Here is a 22,903-nt window from a genome sequence, read left to right on the forward strand (position 1 = left end):
ACCCATAGGGTATAAATGTACTTGTCTCTAGTTTTTTTTTTTTTTTTTTATAGCTCATAGTAACTCCTCCTCAAGCGAATTTGTAAAAAAAAAACGTTGATTAATTCAGGATTGTAGTGATATCAACTAACTTTTTTTGATCGATTTCATTCTTTCACCTGACCCTATCAAAGTCAGCACTTCGTTACGGATACACAAAAAAGTCACGCCACGTGGTCGTGTTTACGAAGTTTTTATAATCATGTCCACAGATGTTAATTCATATGTATATAAATGTATAAATAGGTGTACACGTAGCAGTTATCATGTTTTCGTTCCGGCATGTTAGCAAGCACAATGGATGCGTGTGTCAGGCCTTAGTGGCCATGACATTATCCTCAAGCCTTTATAAGCCTCGTGTACCTCTCGTCTACTCGCGTCTATGGTCGCACTAACAATCTCTGGAAACTCTTATGTCGCAAATTGAACGAATCGATACGAAAAGAAAATTTTTGCGGAGTTTAAATTCTTGGGTGGAGTTGTCACTATATAACTGCGGGTGAACCATCATTATATTAAGGGATGAAAAGCGGTATCCATTTGTCGTATCCTCTTTCTATCATCATTCCGCATTTGATATTTGCGTTCACAAGCATCACGTGTACATTTTTATTCCATCCAGAATTCCTTTCAACAAATTTTATCTCGCAGGCCACGGGAAAATGGCTCGGAAAATAATCCCTGGCAAGCCAATCAAGGAGTGCTTCTCAAAAGGAACGGCTGCGAGATCGTTATTGAGGAATATATGAAAAAATAAATTCTGATTTCTACGTTCTATATGACGCTGAAGTTTGTAACGTTGGAGTCCAATGAAATGATGTAAAAAAAACTCTCCAGTAATTCCAGTAATTCTCCAATTCTGTTACCTGCCTAATTTGCAATTCGTAGTTTTTCAGCCTTCACCAATGATTCGAGAAATAAAAATTATTGAATTACAAATATTATTGTCGTTAATTCCGTTGGACTCCAACGTTGCAAAATTCAGTGTCGTCGTTCAATGTAGCCCATCGGTGGACAAATATCGATAATCTATTATTCTCTTTTTGCTCGTGGAAAATCAAAGAACGAAGCACGTGTAATGTTGTACTCCGACTTTTCAAAACTTTTTATTTCACTCATTAGGGGTAACAATTGCTTAGTAATCGATTATAATCATTCAAAAATTGAAAAATGGAGTTTTATTATAGGCCAAATTTGCCAAATTGAAGAAAGGAATTTTGAAAACCTTTTTTTTTTTATTTTCGTGAGTACAAATTCGCACCGGTGTGCATGGTGTTTACGGGTTAATATATAGCATCCGAAAATTCACCCACTCCCATCCCTCGACGATTTTGAATCGAAGCCTAGAAAAGGTCGAAAAACGGTAGAAAATGATGGATACTCCGCAGGCGAATGAAAGTTCCTTCGCAGTTATAGCGACGTCACCCGTCCCAGATTATTTGGGAAAATAGATCGTTACCATCTGGTTCGATTTTTATTTAAAAATATATTCTTGTTTTTTTTCCCCTTCATAGGGTCACGTACGCATAAAAACCGTTGGATATAACGGACGATATTTTACTCGTTGTACATTACAAAGCGAAGGTTTAGAGAGCATAAAAATTTAATTTGAGCTTCAAATAGTGTTGAAAAAATCTACTTTTTTGCAAAAAAGTACTGGAAATGGGGTTTTATGTACGCATCATTTTTCGAAACAGAATTCGGTAACTCTAGATACAAATTTTAAGTAAATCCTTTTGAAATTTCATCTAAATTAATTCTGAAATTAAATTTGGAGCTATTCAAATAATTGCCAATTTGGCGAACGCGATACTATTCACTGAAATCCTGTTTTTTTTTTTTTTTTTTTTTTTTTTTTTTTTTTTTTTTTTTTCAAATGCCGATCAGGAATGGAATACATTTGACACCATTTTATTTTTCTTTGCTCAATTGATATTAAACTTTTTTTTCGTTGTTCCTGCACACACCCTTTCAACGAGTTCCCTCGAATGATTCAATCTCAGTTTGTTCTTCACTTCAATGTTCCTACTCCTATGTCCGTTCCTGTGAGACCGCTCAAAGTGTTGCCTGCAGCCACCCTTTTCTCATGCACAAGTGTATCGTATTAGCACAAGGGCTAGAGAAACTGTGGAAAACCCAGCAGATAAAGCGCTTATATTTATCCCAAGTTCCAGATAGTTGGGGCCACTAAAAGCTCAGACGAACTGTCTCCTCCTTCGTGATTGACGCACGAGCTTATGTATATGGCTGAGCGGTCACCCATCCAAGTATAAGCCTCGTCCGAGGCTGTTTAACGTGGGAAACCACCGAAGCCATACACCAACCGCATACCTAATTGCTGTCGGATTTTTTCTCCTATTCTGTATACGAATTTATTGTATACGAATCATATTGGTTCGTTCAATATAACCCAAAATTTGTTGAAATGTATTACTATATTAGCCCACGCGATTTGTGAAAAATAGCAAATATTTTGATAGTCGGATTTTTTCTTCGTGTACTTATCGATGACGAACCAGATCAATTATCTATGCAAATGTCTACGTCGAAAGAAAATTCAGTATATTTTATGTATAATTTAGTTAAACAGATTTCCTTATTTCTTAACTAACCAACTAAATTTCGGCCAGATCAAATAGTTGATTTTCTGTATTTGAATTGTTGGTACGAAAAACGTTTTTTGTATGTATTCCTAGGTTTAGGATGTACTAACTAACGTAAGCGTTATTAATAATCCATTAAATGATTAGTCTACAAAAGTGTGTCGCATGCATCAATCAAAAATTGCGCGCTTGATTAAAAAATTAATCCCGACGTGTATACAAGACGTAGAAAAATCGTAAAGTTTTGAATTCATTCGACCCTTGAAATTACTACTGAAAAATCATAAAACACCGAACTATAGAGCGACCGCGATATTGAAAAACGATACTGCGATTTTTTAGGGTCAGAAAACAGCAACGAAGGATCCAGAATTTTCATGCACGTATGAAACAATGGACTCATTGATATAGATATGGATATTGGTACGTGTGTATACACACATTGAAAGATATACGTGCATGCTTATATCTGAACGATTTCTATAGATATTGTAAGCAGCAGGAAAGGCTTCGTGCACAGCTACGATTATTGAGTATCGATATAAGTGCCACACATAAAGGTACTGACGAACAGGTGGACAACCGAGATTTGTATTATCGTGACTGTAGTCACGTTGACACCAAGTTTGTTATCGCACGCTTCACAGGTCACGAGAAGGTTCTATCGCTCTGCGTCAAATATTTTAATATTTGGTTTCATTTTATATTCAAAACGTTGCATAAATTCAAGAACAAATGTCGTCATTGTAGAGTGTGAGATTAGCTGAAAAATTGGGACCTTCAAGTGACTACCAGAGAAGTTTCAAAAAGTGCAAGTTTTTGTAAACAGCAGAGCAGGATTTAAGTACTTCCTTAAATTGTGTTGATATGACAAATTGGGACGTGCCCAACGTCGATTCGTTCATGATTCATGTTGGAGAAAAGACGACACTGAATTTTGCAACGTTCGAGCCCAACGAAATTAACGACAATAATATTTGTAATTCAATAATTTTTTATTTCTCGAATCATTGGTGAAGGCTAAAAAATTACGAATTGCAAATTAGGCAGGTAACAGAATTGGAGAATTACTGGAATTATTGGAGAGTTTTTTCTACATCATTTCGTTGGACTCCAACGTTGCAAACTTCAGCGTCATGTAAAAAGCTGGGATAACTCTCGACGTGTTTCCACTTGTGGATTCTTTGCAACAAGTGTGATTCCCCACTGCGCGCGTTCCCGTATGACTTTTCAGGCGGTGTGTCAGTGAAAAGTTGAGATTCTCAACAAACTTATAGTCACGAACAATCCAAGTCTCGTTAAATCTTAATCACAGTGATTGAGGATTCTTTTCCAAAGTATCTTGACTAAAAAAACATGACGGCAAGAATAAAACGTATGAGCCGCTTCGACACAGCTTGCCTACAGAGTTTGTGGATAAAATGTTATCCTCTGCATTTTAACGTTTCACGTGTGAAATATATATATATATATATTTTTATTAAATAAAAATTAAATAGTAAGTGAAGAAAGAGCCCAGGAGGAAAAGTTCGAAAAAAATCTCCCCTCTCTTTCTCCAACCCTCTTTCACAGTCTCGAAAAATGTGTTGTTTTGCACCATAAAAAGCCACGTCACTTGACATACGACTACCCATACATTTTTTTCCACGTAGAGTCTCTTCCTGCTTTCCGTTCTTTGTATCCTACCCGTGGTTTTTCTGAACACGAACTAGAGAGCCGAAGGGAGATACATACAGAAGAGTGAGCTTTCCTCTCTCAAACCCTCGTCGTTTCATCGTCCATTCCTGCATTTTTACGCGAATAAAAGAGAGAGAGAGAGAGAGAGAGAGAGAGAGAGAAAAGGAGGAAAAGCACAGGAGAGAAAGTGGAGGGATACGAATGGGGCGCAAAAAACATTCTCATTTTCTCTAGTGTACGAAGGAAAAAAGGGAGCCATCTTTTCAACCGTTGGTGGGCCGAACGAGCCTCTTCATCATCAGTCTGACTTTTCTTCGATGTTCTCGCTCCTTCATAACTATATTAGTGTATAGTCACGTGAGAAACTATGAATTCGTATTTTTGTATAGGTAAAAGGTCCTCAAAGTAATCCGCAAAAATGTACGTACAAAATCTGCTGAAACAAGCTCAGATAGATTCGCGATGAACTAGACAAACTGTATGTTCACCCTTCAACTTGAAATTGATCAAGACTAAGATATTCCATCGTTTCCATCTCTTCATCAAGAGACGCGGTAGCGGCTCGACGTCAAGTGTCAAAAAAAAAGCCAGCGTGAGCCCTGCCGCACTCTCGTATACGAGAAAATTCCGGTTTTACAGTATACTTTCGAGTCGAATGAAAACATTGGCTTGTTTTTCAATTGGGAGAGAATGTTGTCAATCGAAGAATTGGGCTTCCATTATTGAATGATCGAAAAATAATAATAATCGAAAGTTATCAAGTGTTCGTAGTTATTTCGATCCAAATGGGGTCCCTAAATTTAGAAGATGCTCGAGACTTTCGGTTCAGCTTGGACCAATAAGTTCCAACATAACTGGAAGCTCGATTAAACGTGTTTGAAAATCCACGAGGCCTTATTGAAGCCAGCTTGATTAACAAAAGGGCATGACGTGCTTTGTTTGCTAACAGCTGATAGATACATTTTTCACATCGATGAATAGACATGGTATGAAGTCCCTTATCAATTGGTTTGTACACAGCTACTAGTAACGGTGCAAACTTTCGACGTGTGCTCGACGAGGCTCGAGATCAATGCTTGTGCATCGTACGTGTTTCAGTTTGAATTTTACTACGAGCTCACCATCGCCGATCAACTCAATCAACTGTTTGAAAACTTAATTCACCACTCACTCACCCAGAAAACAAAAACACAGTCCATCCGATGTACTAAAATTTTTGCGACTTTAAAAAAACTTTATCGATTTTCCCCTCACAAATCGAGCGTTTTGACGATGCTCCAATTCACGTGGTTTCGAAACCCCCCTAATTTTTATCCACTACACGAATCCTCGAAATACACGAAAGCCGTTGAAACCGGAAGCTCCAAGAGAGCATTACCACGTGAATCATGAGCAGATACTAAGCGTGCACTACACTCTTCTGCCATCAGAGTTGCGTCACGAGACAGCAAGACAGCAACAGCTCCGCTGTGCGACCAAGGGGGGTGACTATGTATAGGCAATATATACACCAATATGTATTTACATTCGTGTCTATACACACGGGCTGCTCGGTCGTAGTGCGGTGCTGAACTCGCCTAACAGCGCAAACTCTCGCCCAACTTTACGATGTTCTTTTGCGCACACGCATTCGGACCCTGAGAGTGCTGAGGCTATCGTGGCTCGTATAATATTGATGTATATATATAAAAATATGTGAAATATATACGAATATACAAAAAATATAGCGGCACATTTAGACACAGTCTCACGATACTTCCTGGTGGATTTTTGCAGGCTTTGTCCCTCCGGTTACATTCTTAGGTGTTGAAAAAGGGGAAAAATGAAATGATCGATCGAATGGGTGATGGGTTGATTCAACGCGTGAAAAATTGTGTTTCTGGCCATGAGCGAGAAGGTTTTTTGAAGAGCTCTGTATGAAGGTATATTTATTATAATGCATAGACGCCTTATGCGCGTCTATATGCATATGCATTTGTGGACGATATTTAAAAAGGATGATGAGAGTGTCGTCATATCGATGATCAGCTGCGCAGTCTGTCGTGAACGCGTGCATTATCGTAGAGCGCTTCATATTTAATTCAACTTCGTTTTATCTACGTATTTTTGTTTTTACGATCACGCGATTCACCCAGCACCGAGTTGGCTACGCACACGTGATCTTCTTTCGTACGTTTTAACGTCTCTAGTATTTTTACGATGAGAACGAAAGGAGGTGGTGGAACCTGGAGTTGCTCTTATTTATCGAATAATCCTGACGATCTGCCGCAGGCGGCTATCGGTAAATAAATAAATCGCATTCTCATCTTCGCAAATTACTAAAACCATTTTTCATATCATTGCGACGGTGTTTTGTATTTTATGACTGATAAAGATAATCGCATAGAGCTTCGTTCGTCGGGTTTATTTTTTTGCGTTCGTTTCGTGCCTTTCGTCCACGATTTACGCCATATTCGAAGTAATAAATGCGCACTTTGAGGGGGCAATGAAAATGAAGAAATCCGTAGAGCTTGAAATACTTCGCCTGAAATTTTTCCCTCTTTTATTCGATCTTTATTCTTTTTATCGCTGTTTGTCATTTGGAAAACAGTTGCGATCGTTTGTAGCGTCAATACTGTATTATTATCAAGATAGTATTGATTTTGTCTCTCCATTTACTGACCACGTAATTGACTTTCACTGTTTTCAACCACAAAGTTGAATTTCATGAATTCATGTTCTATTGACACTTTGATTTTTTCGAATAAAAATCCCAGAAGCACTTCTTTTTATACGTTTCTCAATAAATTCATCGAAATATGAATAAATAAATCTACCGATGAAGTCACGATGTAAAACAGACTTGAAGCTCAATAGTGGAAATAGAAACGATTTTTCTGTTTCTTTTTTAAGCTTCGTTCCCATAAATTTTTCAATTCTTCTCAAAACTGGTCCCACTCTTCCATCGTCATATGTTCACCGTTATGCCATTGACTAGGTTCGAATTTTTCATTAAATTTATGATCGACGTTATTCTGAACGACCGCAAGCATTTGAGACTCGAATGCTCTGTGATTTTTTTTACTTCTTTTTTTATTTTACTTTGGATCTGTGTACTCCGTGCAATCACGCACTGTCTGCTCGCACCTGGGCTGAGGTTACAATATATCGCATTGGTGGTATGAGTGCGTGAGCGGATCTCGACCTGTTCAAAGAAAACAAATCGATCGTGAGGCTATCCCTTGTGGACGTAGTAGTGGACTCGAATAGCCCATGACCGTAACCGAGAGTGTCAGGACCCTGATGTCAATATCGCGGGTATAGGCCAAGATTAAAAATAGACCTGTCGAGGGTGGCGAAAGCGTAAAACTGACGAGTCTGATCTCAGCCGGGAAGTACCTACTGCATGAACGAACATCACAACACGTGCATGCATCGCAAAATTTAAATCGAAAATGAAAAATTGAAAATAAATGTATTGACTGTATTTGATGACACTTATGAATTTATATTGAATTGCAATTTTTTAATAAACTAAAGTAACGAATGGAATGAATGAATATAACGGAAGCCAAGCATGCATGTTTGTGTGTGAGACTTTTTGTTGTTATTTTCATCAAATGACTCGACGAGACAAGAATATTTTTATGTTATTATATTTGCACAGTTAACCTTTTTCATTAACTAATAATTTTTATTTTGTTTTGTTAACAATAATTATTTATTTCATGAAATTGAATTAATTTATAATGAGAGCGTTGGGAATTTCTACTTTTAAAATGATTTAATTTTTTAAGTGAACTTAAAATGGGACGAAATTTAATTGAATTTTGATTCCGAAAAATATTTTTTTCTCTTTTCTGTCAACGTGTTGATCTTTTTTAGAAATATTTCTCACAGAGCTGTTCAATATTACAGATGCAACAGGGGCCTCGTTGTATATACTTTGACAAATTGTAATGAAAATTTATCAGTACCCTGGAGAAACGAGCAATCTATCAAAAAAACTTTATGATGAGATAATAATTTTGCATTGCAAACGAAACAGAGAAATCTTCCCACGGTAAAACCTCGACGAGGAACTCAAGATGCTACTTTTTAACAAAATATTCACCCTCGACAAAGAGATAATATTTTGCCGCCGAGATCCCTCTTACCAATTTTGTCATCCAAGCATTCGTAAATTGTATAAAACTTTCACGCGATATAAGCTCTCATGTGGTTCCTTCGACTTGGTGATGAAGTAAAAAACAGGGGTTGTTGAGCGTATCAAGATGTAAATTGAGTTCAATGACTTGTTGCATAAATGTATTCAAAACAAAGTTGAGTAATAAATTTGATGAATTTTTCCAATCCATTTTTTATTTCGAGACAACACAATTTTGAACGACTAATTTTTTATCAAGAAAAATTGCGGTTCGTTGATGTGGAATGGAATAATAATGTGACAGTAAAAAAAAACGATGTTTGATAAAGTTCGAGAGGATTTTAAATTCCAGCCAAAATTTTAGCGGAATCACTTTCGAGATGATTTGCAACAAAAGTTGCTCGATAACTGGATTTTTATTATCGACAATCTTTGGTTTTAATTTGAGGGGAAGGGAAAAAATTCGAAACTACTTTTATTTTTACACTTCAAATCCTCAAAAACTGTGTACGAAAAAATTAAAGCGAACTCGCTAAAATGTGTGGCAAAAAAAGAACGAATGCTATTTTCGAAACTTCAATTCTCAAAGGCACTTCAACAGAGTGTGTTCACTACATAAAACGGTGCATAGGAAATGGAGAAACGGATAAATAAAGCTATCATATCTGCAGAGAATAAATTCGATACGAGTCAGCATTCCATTTCCAAAATCTCTGATTTCCCAAGACGTGATATCATATGAATAAAAATTTCCAATAAAATTATTTCAAATCCATAGAAAAAACATGAATCAGAATAAAGTTATTATCAAAGATCGTGATTTAAGAAAAAAACAGAATCTCGCTATCTAAATTTCCATAAAAATTCGCTTTTCATGATAAATTTCATCCGTGGGTGCCAATTCCACTAAAAACAAAGAATCGTTCTATAGAACCTTCCGTTTCCGATTGACGGTGATGAAAAATAAATAACTGTCATTCCAAACACACACACACACACACACACACACACATTCTATAGTTTCTTAGCAAATAACTTTTCCAAAATAATTATTAACTGCTTGTCATTAGCCCAGTTTCCCTTGAAAGCAGTCGAGTGTACAATGTGTCACGTAACCTGGAGCTTTTAGTGCCGAAAAGTTTGCGCAGGCTCGGCAATGAGCCCCACGTACCAGGAAGTTCAGGCTACATAATATCGCGGTCCATTTTCGTGCATGGTGAACGTACCAAGCTTTAAGAGGTACGTGGCTGTTGTTCACTCGACATTCCGTATCGTAACAATTCGAAGAAGGGGAGTGTTTTCGCTTTCACCGTATCTTCGCGTTACCTCCGGAAGGATATTTGATCCCCCAGTTTTCTTATCCACCAACCGCGTGAGATGCTCCAAATTTTCAACATTATTTATTGATCGGGTAAAGAAACTGATTGATTTTAATCATTTTTCTTACTTATCTGTCATGTGAAATCTGTAACTTGACGAAATTCGGAGATTGTTCTATTGAATTGACTTAATAATTTTTTCGTGATGTCACAATGTAGTGATTTGGCTTAAAGTATCGAAAAAACCGTTGGTTTTTACGCTTGCACATTCGATTGAAAATTCTGGCTCCAACGTTAAGAGCAAATGTAATGAATGACGCGGCAAAGTTCACGAAAAACTTTAGTTAGATGAAGAAATGAAGTGACTGGATTTATGGACAAAGCATCGTAAATGTTTTCCATCATTGGCATGGATTTCTCGTCACTTGGAATCTTGTCTGTTTTTCCCCGCATTTGGGTCCCTTAAGCTCTCACGTACACCCTTGAGGGAGTATATGCGGAGAAATGAAACCACTGGGGACCAGTACGGAAGCATTAGGGACAAAGCATTAGCGAAAAGGTGTGTAGCCAAGGCGTTGCTGCCGTATCAGACAAAACGACAAAGAGATAAAAGGAAAAAGCATAGGGAGGGTTGAAAAAAATAAAAATAAAAAACAAAATGTCACCCCTCCTGATTGTATTACAAAATGAAAAATTATTATTGCTGTGATGTTGACAAATCGATACTTTCCTCGTTTTATTAAACCACATTTTTCCTCTCAGATACAGAATTTTTGTATATTTATTATTATTGTCCCGTTGCAAATGCTTTCATACAGCATCTCCATTCAATTTTTCCCAGTGTGTTGTGTGTGTGTATAAGAGGAAAAAATATTGTTTACACCAACCCAATCTATTTTATTCGAGCACCAGCTGCTTCCTAATTCGATTATTATTTATTTTATTTCCATTTCCACATGTCTACTTTGCATTAGTCTAAATTACTTCTTTCAAGAAGTGATGTAGGTTTCTTTCAATCTTGCACATTCGCCAATGGGGGCTTGGAAAACATTAATCATCCTTCATCCTAGACCCAATACGTCACGTCCGTTAGGATATTACGTTGAACTTTCTCGAACCGTGGACGCTTCTGGAATTGCATCTAGGTGGTGTTAGAAAAAGTGATTTCCTAGAGAACGTTTCCCGTCATAAAATGAGACTCTGAATGACCTAAGAAACACTGCGTACAGCGACAGATGATTCGGTTAGAATGCGCCCTTCGTATTGCTACTTGAGCCTTTTCTTCTCTAATTTTGTTTCTCTTTTCTATCCCAATCAAGTTGAAAGAAAAACGTCTTTGTAAAGGGCCAGTAAAAAAGTCATTTTGTTATATTTTCACTGAGATTTGAATAATTTTGAGGGGTGAAACGGTACTTCATTCATTCTCCATTACGCAAATGATCGCCTATATCAGTACGAATTTTATTTAAAAAAATGGAAAAGTGACAACCTTATGAACTTCCACGTCATGATAAAGCAAGATTCCTCTCCATCGTTCAGGGAAAATTGTGAGCTAATGTGTCGAAATTATTTTTCCAATTTTTTCACCCTTATTATTGTTCAAGTGGTCTCAGAAAAAGAAGTTATGAATATTTCGCAAATCAGCTACGTTGGACCTCAGTCGTTGCAATGAAGAACGTCGGAAATGTCAAAAGATTCGTAAATACGGTCGCTGTCATATGTCACATGCCTCGCGTGTATTCTACCGGATTTGTCCGTGAATTTTTATTGAAATCGCGACACATAAATTTCGTAATAAGCAGTGTAGTGGTGTGAATCCGGTCCTGATATCTTCGGTTGTAACAAATTTGTGTTAAAATAATCCTTGTGACGGGCGTAAAAGGTGATCGAAAACGGACTACAAACGGAATTGGCTAATTAAGGAAGTTGAGGCTGTACAGTCATTTTTTTTACCCAAAAGTTATGACCTGTACCTTTCAAAAGTTAGGCCAGTTTACAGTTTGGCAATGTTGCATACACTTTAAAGAAAAGTTGGGGAAAAAAAGACAAAAAACTAGTGAAAGCTCAGTCGAAAACACGAACGGTGACGATCCTAGCCTCGAAAAACTGCACGGGAAACAGATTATTATTAATATAATCTCAGCAAATCCTCCTAATAAATCTGAAAAAAATTGACATTATTCAGCAAACCTTGCTCATGTTGCCCAAAAAATTTCATATTTTTAGCATCATTTTTAACGGAGATATCACTGAATGTGTCTTGACTTCCATAAGATTACATGTTATTTGGCCCAAATTGTTATTGATTTTTCTCAGCAACAACGCTCCTAAACTGTCTGAAAATTTAACTGATTTTTTTTACACTTCACTTTATAAGATGCAATCGGTTTAAAAGCGATGACATCATTTTCATTCTAATGCCTCAACTTCCTTAAGTCACATTTTTTGATATTTTTTGACACATCAGTGTGCACTCTCCGGAGTAGAACGATAAATAGTTGTCTTTTTTTCATTTCGTGTAGCACTACGTTATTACTACATTGAGGTTAGAATTCATGCTTATCTAGAGATATGCAGGAAGCATGAAAAATAGAGGGGAAATGATCTATAATGCAAAGTCAAGTTGCGACCTCTGCACACGCTGCTGCTGCTTTTCCATTCTGAATGGGATGCGTGTACTTTAAGGATGCATGAGGAGTTTACGGAACATACGTAATATTTTGTTATTTTAAAAATAGCTTTGCCTGTTAAAAGCTCCATGGCAAGTTGATTGTAGAGATCGAAGGCAATTGCTAATTTGTTCAGAGCACCAAGCAACGAAACATGAAAAAATCTTGTGCAACCGAATAAATATGGAAATTTTAAAATACGAAAATAAAAGGACTCAAAATATCGATCATGAAGATGTCGGTAATAGTGTGAATAAACAAATAAATTTGTATGATGTTTTCTTATCTCAGCCTTAACGTGTTAACAATGATTCGAAAAAAGCAAATACGAAACTTGAATATTGAATCCCGCCTTTATATCGAGTAGTTACAGTCAATGAAAAAATGCAAAGGAGAACGTGCACGTAGTTCTACCACGATATTCTAGAAGAGTGAAAAGCCCATGCTGGAAGAGACCTCAGTTCGGAGTCCTATAGTTTACACGAGATTTCTTTTTCATTTCTCTCCGAATCTTCAGCAATTTATATCGAAATCGGAGCTTTTTTCTGTCAAAGTTTGTATCGAAATTCGAACTTTAATACCGACAATCTTTACCTAATTTCTGTACTCATTTTAAATTGTAATGAACTATCAATAAATGTAGATTCACGAAACGCTGATTGCACTAGTCACATGCCACACGAAAAAAGTTCCGAAAGCATTGAGACATAACGACGCATATACCGAGAATCCCCACGCCACGTGGAGCCGAACTTCCCCTCCATTTCTCAATCCAAATAAGTATTTTTCATAAAATTAATTTCAATTTATTTTTAAAAATTAATCACAATGGGGAAAACTTGTGCTGATACTACACGTAGCACAATTATACATCTGAAATGGTTCATGTCATGACAACGGGTTGGGCGATGAATTTTCATATTTTGTTTGTATTCGCTTACCCAACGTTGTTTTGTGATCGAAATTCCATTAAAAAAAGCACAAAATATTATAAAATCTTGAACTTTGTTCCAATGAATATTCTTGGTACAATGATTCGAGCTGCAAACGCTTCACCGATTACAAATATAAATATGAAAAACTCATCAAAAACAATCGATGAAAAGAGTATCATGAAAAATTCACCGTTAACTGATCTCGACGATCTTCAGCTGGCCAATGAATTTTTCATCGCCTTTCTATTACATTCATCACTCATTCGTGTAATACCTGCTTTCACGCAAATTCGCAAAGCACTTACGTAACCGGTTGTGCACGACCTTGCTGAAGAAACAAGTCTCGTGAAATGCTTCCGAACACTTACCTGAAACAAACAAAAAATTGATCCATGATAAAGTAGGTTTGGAATTGGACAAGCAGGAAACAAATGGTATACAAAAAGACTTGAGTATTGAATACCCAGTTGAGATCCAAAACACTCCCGATCTCATCATATTTTTTTATGAACTACCGTCGGATCACTCCACGTGAAAAAATGTTCTTTTTACTCCAGAAACTGTTTTTCAAGACATTTTTTATTTTTAATGTTTTCTACAATTATTTAAGTGAATTATGTGAAATGTGCAACAGGTATTTCTTATCTATGCTTCATGCTTCGTAGTGAAATACTTCGGTGTAAAAAACTACCATAAAACGACCAACAAGTTTGATGATTTTTTTTTACGTCAAAAAAATGTAAAACTTGTAAGTCGCAATCAGTGATGTTTGTCGTAGAAATTGATTGATTTTTTCATGGAATTTTCCGACAGTATTCTGCTGGCTAAACGAACCTAGATATTATAGAATTCGAGACCATTCGCTTCTCATGAATTGAGGCAGCTTTAAGCTTAACTCAAAACTCGCAGCAGAATGTACCGAACGCACTGAGACTTTACACGAATCTGATGACTTTTTTGAATATTCACAATGTGCTAATGAATCGTACAAATAATGGAATACGTTGAAATGCTCTCGGGCTTATAAGGCCAGAATCATGATGACTCGCAACTTCACAACTTGTTAACGGATTGAATATATATACGCAGGGATGTCAATAATTTTTTCATGATTCCTATTTTTTCTGTTTCGGACCCCGTGTTGGAAGAAACATGCCATATGTGCTAATTGTTTCTCATACAAAAAACTAATCCTACGACACAAAATTCTCCACGGCCACTTACTCAGATACTTCACGTTTTTGTTGTATTTTCACTTACGTATGTGCACATTCGTAGAACAGAGAAATTAAATTATCGGACATGCAGTGAGGAACTCGTGATTTTTATCAACCAAAATTAAAACAGAGTTCTAGGCTTCGCTTATTCTGTTACCTCCCATGCATCGATAGAGGGCAAACCTACCTTTCCAACTGGACGTGGCTTTCGAAACCATCACGATAAAGTAGGAATAAGAACATGACAAGGTAAGGGAGAAATCTACCATATTCGATGCTACTTGTGAAAAGATGTTTCCACACATTTCTCTACGAAGGATAACCGTGTGCGAACCTACCAATGGTTCTGTATTCGTTTGCAACTTGGCCACGAGAGGGACTCGCTCATTGGGAGCGTACAATATTTACAGGCTGCAATGAGGATGGACGGGAAGTAAAGGCACGATTGAAGCAGCGATCAGCGAAATTTGAGGATTGTGATTTTAATTTCCCTTCGTTTTCAAGATCATCTGACTGGGTTCGATCGTGATCGGAGTAACAAGGTTTGGACAATGAGCGAAAACGTTTTTTTATTTTCAAAGACATTCGTTCTATTTGGACAAAATGAAAATGAAAAGAAGGGGATGAAAAAATCAAGTTGATTCTCATTTTACCGAAAATTCACAAACGCATGTAATTTTCATATTTTCCCTCGTTCTATATTGGGTCGTTTTTTACCCTGAGTATTCGTAGCAAAATATGGATGTGCATAGTTTTTGAAATATGGAAACCTTCGTAATTGTATTCCAAGCTTCGTATTTGTACTGTAATTACAAAATTGTGATTATGATACGAAATACAATAAGGCGGAATTTCATTGTTACTTTATTTGCTCGTTATTTTTATTCACAGAATTGAACACTGCACAATTGATCAAGCTTTCGAAATAACTGACAAGTGTAAATAACTCCGCATTTCACCAGAAATCAATCAAGCCAAGCTGCGAAGTTTTAACGAATATTCCATTACAATGGCCTGCGATCCATTTTTTAATCTAATATTATGCACGTGCACTCGGACACTTCGAAGGTGTCAACGATTGGAGAATAAAAAATTTTGCATTTCGCAAATGTTTTTATTCAAGCAAAATGGTTGTGGTGCAGGTACGTTTGTCGGTATTTCGAATCGACTGAAGAATACCAGAAAATATTCGAATTTACATTGTGAATTTGAAAAAAGGAGCAATATTTTATTTACAAATCTACTCACTCAAAATGTTTCACCAAGCACCTTAAAAAAGGTCATTTTGTAATTGAATGTAATTGAATATCCAGTATTTGATAAGAATTAAGGTGGAAGGCACTTTGCTAACTGAAATATTGCTAAAAGTTTGTAACTGCGCAACGTGAAACATGAGCTACAAGAATGTTGGACCTTTGAAAATGAGGGCGTGGAGGCCAAGGGTGTGCATCTATCGGTGCAACGAGCGAAACGAAGACCAGCAAGGAACGTGAGATTTCTTAATCTCTGGAAAATGGGTACGCGGGGTCAGCGGCAAGGGAGGAAGAACGAGAGCGGGATGTGGAGATCTCTCGAGTCGGGGAATTCACCCTCTCGAAACAATAGACCATCACCCGTTTGTCGGAGTGTCCTATGCTGTATAGGGCCGTATACGTTTATTCGGCACTTTCTATGCAAACTTCATTACAAGCACTTTTGAATAAAACAAAAGCTCCTGAATAAAATTATATTTATTGCGAACTCTCTTTCCACCAGCAATTTTAAAGGATACGCGACTGAACAATTTTCCGTATCGAATAATCTTTATAGAATAATTTCCTCGAATACTGATGGAAAAAAAAAACTAATCCGGGACACCATGAATTGTCGAAGATCAAAAGAAAAGTTCGCCAAATACTGCTAATTGGATGACAATGCGGCCAGTGTCTTTGTGATTCTGTATTACGAACGGTATTCCCTGATACGCCATGAGATCCTAGTGACGAATTATGATTGGAAGATCTCGTGTCCCTAGACGAAAGCGTGATCGTCGCGTGGTACGAAGATTTGCAGAACCGCACCTGCAAAAACTTGCCCGAGAGTGGAGCATTTGAGGGCATCAATGACGTCAGAACTTGGGGGCGGAGGTTCCAGTTACGTCACTGACCCAGGCAGCAGCCTCCATGCCGCAACATCGATCAGTCGCGAGCCGATAGCAGAGGAAATATCGTTAATAGCTTCGCTGCTTGTGTCACAGTGCTCTTAATTAAATCCACTATTGTCTTACGCTATTTCATTTTCCTTTATCCCTTCTACTCTCGAACCTGCTCAATTACTTTTTCCCTTTCTTTCCCTGTCGCTCTTCTTTTCCTTTCCTCACCGTCTCTATATCCTTCCGTCTTCTTTCTCGTTCAATGTTCTACAAACCTGAAAGTCATAATTCTCACAGATCACTGTACGCTTATCAAATTTCATAAGATTCCATTCGTCCCATTCTTACAAGCGAATACCAATTAGTGAACTTTACAGAATTCATTCCCAAGGGAATAACCACAATTCCACTAATAAATTAAATTCATCAGCTTATGGAATTTGCGAATTAAAGTACGTTCCGAGAATATTTCGAATGTTTGATCATCAGTGTTCGAATTCGTCCTTGCTCTCTCTTTCTCTCTAAACATAGACGCACACCAGTACAGAGGCTTGACACCGGCGAAAATTTCAAGTGCTGAAGTATTTGAGATGACTAATTCGGTCAATAACTGTGGTATCTCTGGCATTCAGAGCATTCGGGGCGTTACTGAAGATTGTCGCACGATTGTTAATAAGCATATTTTCGACATAAACGAAAATACCTGAAAGGGAAATAAGTCGTGAAAGTTAGGAGGAGAATGAAAACGAAAAAAATACTAAGTACTTCCCAGGGGAATATTTCAGCTCCAGCAATGGCGATACCACGTAATGAAATTCCCAATAGGAGTAGGAATGAATGCCTAGAAATTCTCTGATTCTACCAATGTTCTTGTGAATGATTTAAAATGCTCTGATCGAATGTTCATGCTTTCGAGGACCTATGCACAGTTCATGGACATCACCGCCCATATTCTCGTAGAGCCTTTGTCCGAGCGCACAAATCTTATTCCATAGATACCTTTTCATAATTCAAAAATAACGAGAAAAGTTCAAATTGTACGGGGTTGATGAATATCCGGAAAACTCGATCTTATCTCATCCCAGGGAGGTTTTCGGAGACGAGAAAACATCCCTGGCGAAAGTATGGCGTAGAGGAGCAGAGGATGAGATAAGATGAATAAATAGAGACGGAGAGAGAGAGAGAGAGAGAGAGAGAGAGAGAGAGAGAGAGAGAGAGAGAGAGAGAGAGAGAGGTAGAGAAAGTTAACAGATAAGCAGACAAAAGATATAGGAGATGCAGAACTTCGAATGTCAAAGTTCATGTACGTGCAATCGCTAATTCCATTGTGCACAGTATTAAAAGGGATATCCAATGGTGAGTTTGCGCAGCCGAGAGCCGAGCCCCGAATAAACAGACAGAGAAAGGTGAACGGAGAGGAAGAAAGACTTTTGATAGCATCGGAAGATAGGGCGAAAAGCTTCCGGGATCTGGTGTGGTTCCGCTCATATTAAACGACCTTTGTCACACACGGATCACATCTGATCCTATATGGCCAAGGTGTTCCGAGCTTCAATTCGACTCGTTTTCATCGTCACTTCCAAGACCACTATTGTTACAACACATATTTGCGAGTAATTTGAGTACGATAAGCTCTTGTCATGACACTCAATTCTGCGTCAACTCAATACGTGTACCATGTACATACATACATGGGCGATGCTATGGTTGAAGCCGAAATGAGAGAGGATTCGCATGTATATCGTTGCTCTTCGGTGTGAATCGATGCGACCCAATTTTACCACTTACTTCGCAGTGATATCCGCTACCCCAAACTGTGACGTCCTCGATTCACATGACGTACGTCGAGATACGCTCAAACACTGACGTATTTTAAATGCTCGTACGTCCATGTGAGTGTTTATGTATTTAACGTCAGCAACGAGAAGGCGGATAGAAAAGTAAGCGTGCCCACGAAATGTATTAAAGTATCTTGTCCTATCACGGCATGAATGTTTAGTGATGTATAGATAAGAAGCTATACCTGCATCAGAATAACCTCCCAGGATGTTCGACTTCCACCTTCTGCCAGATCATATATTAATATGAATTTGATTCATACTGTTTTGGCTTTGCTGAATTTCGTGCTTCGAAATAACCGTCACAAGTTTCGAAACTGGTACTTTTTTATTTTAGTAAAAAATCGCTGTTTAGTATCTCTACTGATTTTCTGTTGTCAACTATATTGAGACGGTTTGATATTGTTTTTAGAGTTTTTCAGAACTAATCAACCCTTATCAGTCATTGGGTCAATTGGTTTCGTCACATTGACTACCGTTCAATGGAAAAAACGTCAGAATGACTTTCCTAATTTTCTTCGCAGAAGATTAAGATTTTGTTAAACAGCGACATGATTGCCAGTGCTGAAAAACACAGATAACTATTTTAGCGAATTGCTGATGGGGGTAAATCAATAATCGTCACTCACGGAGTGAACAAGATGTGAGACGAGATAATTCTATATCGGGTAAGACGACAAGAAAAACCAACTTTGTTCCGTGAAAAAATGTATTAAAAACGTTTCTAATACGCGAACAAAACTAACAGGACGAATCTAAATTGAGCACATCTTCTGATGATATTTTTTCATCTCGCTGACACATCAAATATACTTAACAGGGTTTGAAACCGAAAAACTCATTTTCAACGCTACCCTGGGTCCCTCTATCGTTTGACCTACAAATTTCAGCAGAAGTTTCCCTGCGCCGGATTTTTTTTCCATCAACTGTTTCACATTCGTCACAACTTTCAAAGGAATAAAAAAAATCGTAATCATTAGCACAATTACGAATGGTAAAAAAAGATTTCATAGGGCATGGAATATGAATTTTCTTGATTAACGAGAGAATAGAAATTTCAGGGATTAATGTGACAGGAAATTTATTTTACGAACGCGGCAGTAGTCATAGTATGGAAGTGGAGGGAGTAATTGATTTTCTTCCGAACACAGTGAGGAAGAGTGTAAGAGAGAGTACCCCCCAGCACCGAAAGAGCTCGAGAAAAATTCTCGAGCTCGAATAAAAAGTGTCTACGCTTTTCGTGTACAAGCAGCTCCTGTACTTTCGTATATACGGGAACTCACTTGTCGTTGAAATTGCACGTAAACACGCAAGGAATTGACCGTTCGTAATGCGAGTTAAATCTCTGTTCTGTATGTGAATCAACGAAAAGGTCAAGTTCCTCGACGATGAGATTTATTACGCAAACTTTACAAAACTCTCGACTTTTCTCTTGATTCCCAGAGAGATTATTGGGTTCAAATAATCTAAAAATAATGTCTTTTGAGAACCTAAGCCATAGAACATTTTCAATAAACGTTAGTTACAAGTATATAACGACTCTTACCAAAGGGCAAAAATTTCATTAAATGTTCGTATAAATTGCTTCGTGCACTGATTATTAGAAATGTAAGTTTTTATATTAATCGTTCTTTCCTGTCGTATACTCGCGCTGTATAGTTAAAAAGTACAGCAGTAAATAACTTTGTTCTTTTTTTATATAATACATTCCTACGTCACAGTATTTTAACGATATTCCATTTCGTCGCGTGCCTTCGTCATTAAAAATGCCGGAATATGCGTCAGAATATAAAATAAACGAAGGATCTCTGAGGTCAAGTAATGAGTATACTCCATACCGACTTGGTTTGGGGCACTGTAACGTTAGTTACGAGACTAATGTGTCCAGAGTTTTTATTTAACACTCAAGTCTATTTGCATGCAATTTTCTATATGTATCAGGCATTTTTACATAAATGATTTCTGACACGGATATTTTCTGCCTGCTTGTGTGATGGGTTGTGACATTAGCGTACTATTTGTCCTCTCAACACTCCTCAATGACAGAACTGTTAAATCATGTGTTTATCTAAAAACAGGTAAATAAAGAAGTGCGGTTTTTTCGAAAAATAGAGATAAATTTTTTTGTTTCTATCAGTTAGTAGCCGTTTTTAATAATGCCAAAAATTCTTATCGTCATTTTTGGGAAAAGCCGCACTTCTAAATATTTATCTAAAAATATATTCTTTGTATTATAAGAATTAATTGGTGGCATTAAAAGCATGGATTAGTTGGTATATCGCAACTGTGAATGCTAGAGAGACAGTTGCAAATTTCGAAATCGAAAATCTTTGACGCGGTTTGACCGATTAAAAAAAAGGCTCTGACAGCCCATTTTTGCCATCGCCCTGCGTAGGCTGACAGGCTTTTTTAATCGGTCAAATTGTATCAAAGAATTTCGATTCCAAAATTCCAAGTGAGGTTAGTCGACTGATCCGTACTCTTTATTATGATAATAATAATCATGAGTTTTATAGTAAAAATTCAATAAATGAATATTCTATGTCACGACTACCATATAATGAAACTATTCCAGAGATGAGTCGAGATCCCAAGGCATGGGGAGACATTTTGAATCGGAATATTGACTTCTCGAAAAATCAGTATAGAACAGTGATATTTTATGGCTCAGCGGGTCGTTAAGAGAAGGAAAATAATTGCATTCCAATGCATCATGCTGTTCTCTACTTAATTTAGATTTTGTTGTAAAAATTTAACGCAGTCTGGTCGAATATAATTTGAAATAATTAATCTTATCCAGATCTTGCTGCAAAGAAATTTTTTGAAATGTTTTTTTTTAAAAGATAACTATAGTTTAATGGCAATAGAAATAGTTCAATAAATTGCTATTATGTATAAATATTAAAAATAGAAAACTGACCAGCTCGAAGGATGGACACGTGGTCCACATGGACAGCACCCGCTACTCGAGCGTTTTCGCCGGCGTGCGCACCAATCCTGGCCCATTCTTGAGCTCCCTATTTATTTTCCCAGTTTTCTATCTCGTTTGCCTTGCTTTGTAGGGTCTTTAACATCGATTCGTAATCATCGATCGGCAGTGATGAGAACCGACTATTTTGTTTATTGTTCAAATGTATTGTCCACCGACTACGAGACGTTGTTCAGTTGGTCATCGATCAATAAAATTGAAGTTGCTTGATCGGATGACACGGTAGACTTGTCAAATGTTTATATCTAAGTTCAATGGTGATCATTGAGTGCTTATTGAGTTTTGAAAAGAGTTTGACCGCTCATGGGTATATCGCGTGTCTACCCAACGAGGTACGTTTTACAAGTTTTCGTATTCCAACGAGAGGATAAAAAAAGGATTGTCGTCTAACCAAAACCCCTCTAATCAGGTGCAAGCGGATTTGCAACTTTGATCGTAAAACTTTAGGCAATTATGGTCCTCGTCGATGTTCGGTGGGATTTGCGTAGGCCTGCGGCACGTCCGTTGGACGGGAATGACCCATTTCGTCCAGAACAGTTTGGCACATTTCATTGAAATTCTGAATCGTATTCACTATGAATTTTTCTTCCCAATGGATACGTTGAGGTCGAGAATTTTGAAAACGCCGTAGCTCGTCACTCCACTAGTGTCTCGAGCTGGTATCACTTCAATAGGATTATACTTGAAAAGATTTTATTATTGCTTCGTTGAAAAGGTTCATCAAGTGAACCCAAAAGTATGAATCCATTATTGTCCCTTTAGGAAAATCTCAATAAGCTCTCATCAGGCTTAAGAAACGTGTCACAAATAACTTTACATCGACGTTCGAAGCCATTGGAACAACTCGTTTTCCAGCAAACGGTACACGTTTTCACAATTATCACCTTACTCATGCTTCAATAAAGTGCTCAGATTTTGGCCGATAACGATAATAAATAAAAGTGCTATCACAAGACAATTTCATGAGTTCAGCGGTCTCACAGGACTCCATAATAATCACTTAAGCACATGGACACCACGCTCTCCCCTTCCCGTGGATCAAACAAACACGCGGAGGCTCAACGGATTAAGAGACGACGACGACAACGACAACGATGTGCCGAAACGCGGGGATGATGGCAGTAGCAGAGTGACGGCGAGATGACGATGATGTTCTGACGAAGGTTTTGCACGTTCCCGAAGGTGGCGGTGGTAGCAGGGGTGGTAGTAGTGGTGGCGGAGCCGCGCGACGCGCCCGGCACGAGACTCCTGTGCTCGAGAGCAAGGAGCGAGAGAGAAAGTGAGCCGCTAGCCCCCGGAAGTGTTAGGTCCGCGAGGGGCAAGGAATGGCAGCTCCACACCAGGGAAACAAAGAAAGCAG

At 37.7% G+C, this 22,903-nt stretch overlaps 1 protein-coding gene across 15 annotated transcripts in view; it reads right to left on the reverse strand.

Annotated features, from left to right (window-relative positions):
• Positions 1 to 22,903, reverse strand: part of dnc (phosphodiesterase dunce) — a 423,146-nt gene that overhangs the window by 102,178 nt on the left and 298,065 nt on the right. Inside the window, exon 1 of one of the 15 annotated variants that reach the window (XM_043424865.1) lies at positions 21,475 to 21,812. The exons of 13 other annotated variants lie outside the window; for them this stretch is intronic. In XM_043424865.1, the coding sequence (XP_043280800.1) occupies positions 21,475 to 21,560 (86 nt within the window). In that variant the 5' untranslated portion in view covers positions 21,561 to 21,812. Of the gene's footprint in view, positions 1 to 5,494; positions 5,727 to 21,474; positions 21,813 to 22,903 lie in introns of those variants that run through there. One more of the 15 variants, XM_043424784.1, reaches the window with a different exon arrangement.

This window comes from Venturia canescens, chromosome 1, assembly GCF_019457755.1.
Source record: "Venturia canescens isolate UGA chromosome 1, ASM1945775v1, whole genome shotgun sequence".
Classification (NCBI taxonomy): domain Eukaryota; kingdom Metazoa; phylum Arthropoda; class Insecta; order Hymenoptera; family Ichneumonidae; genus Venturia; species Venturia canescens.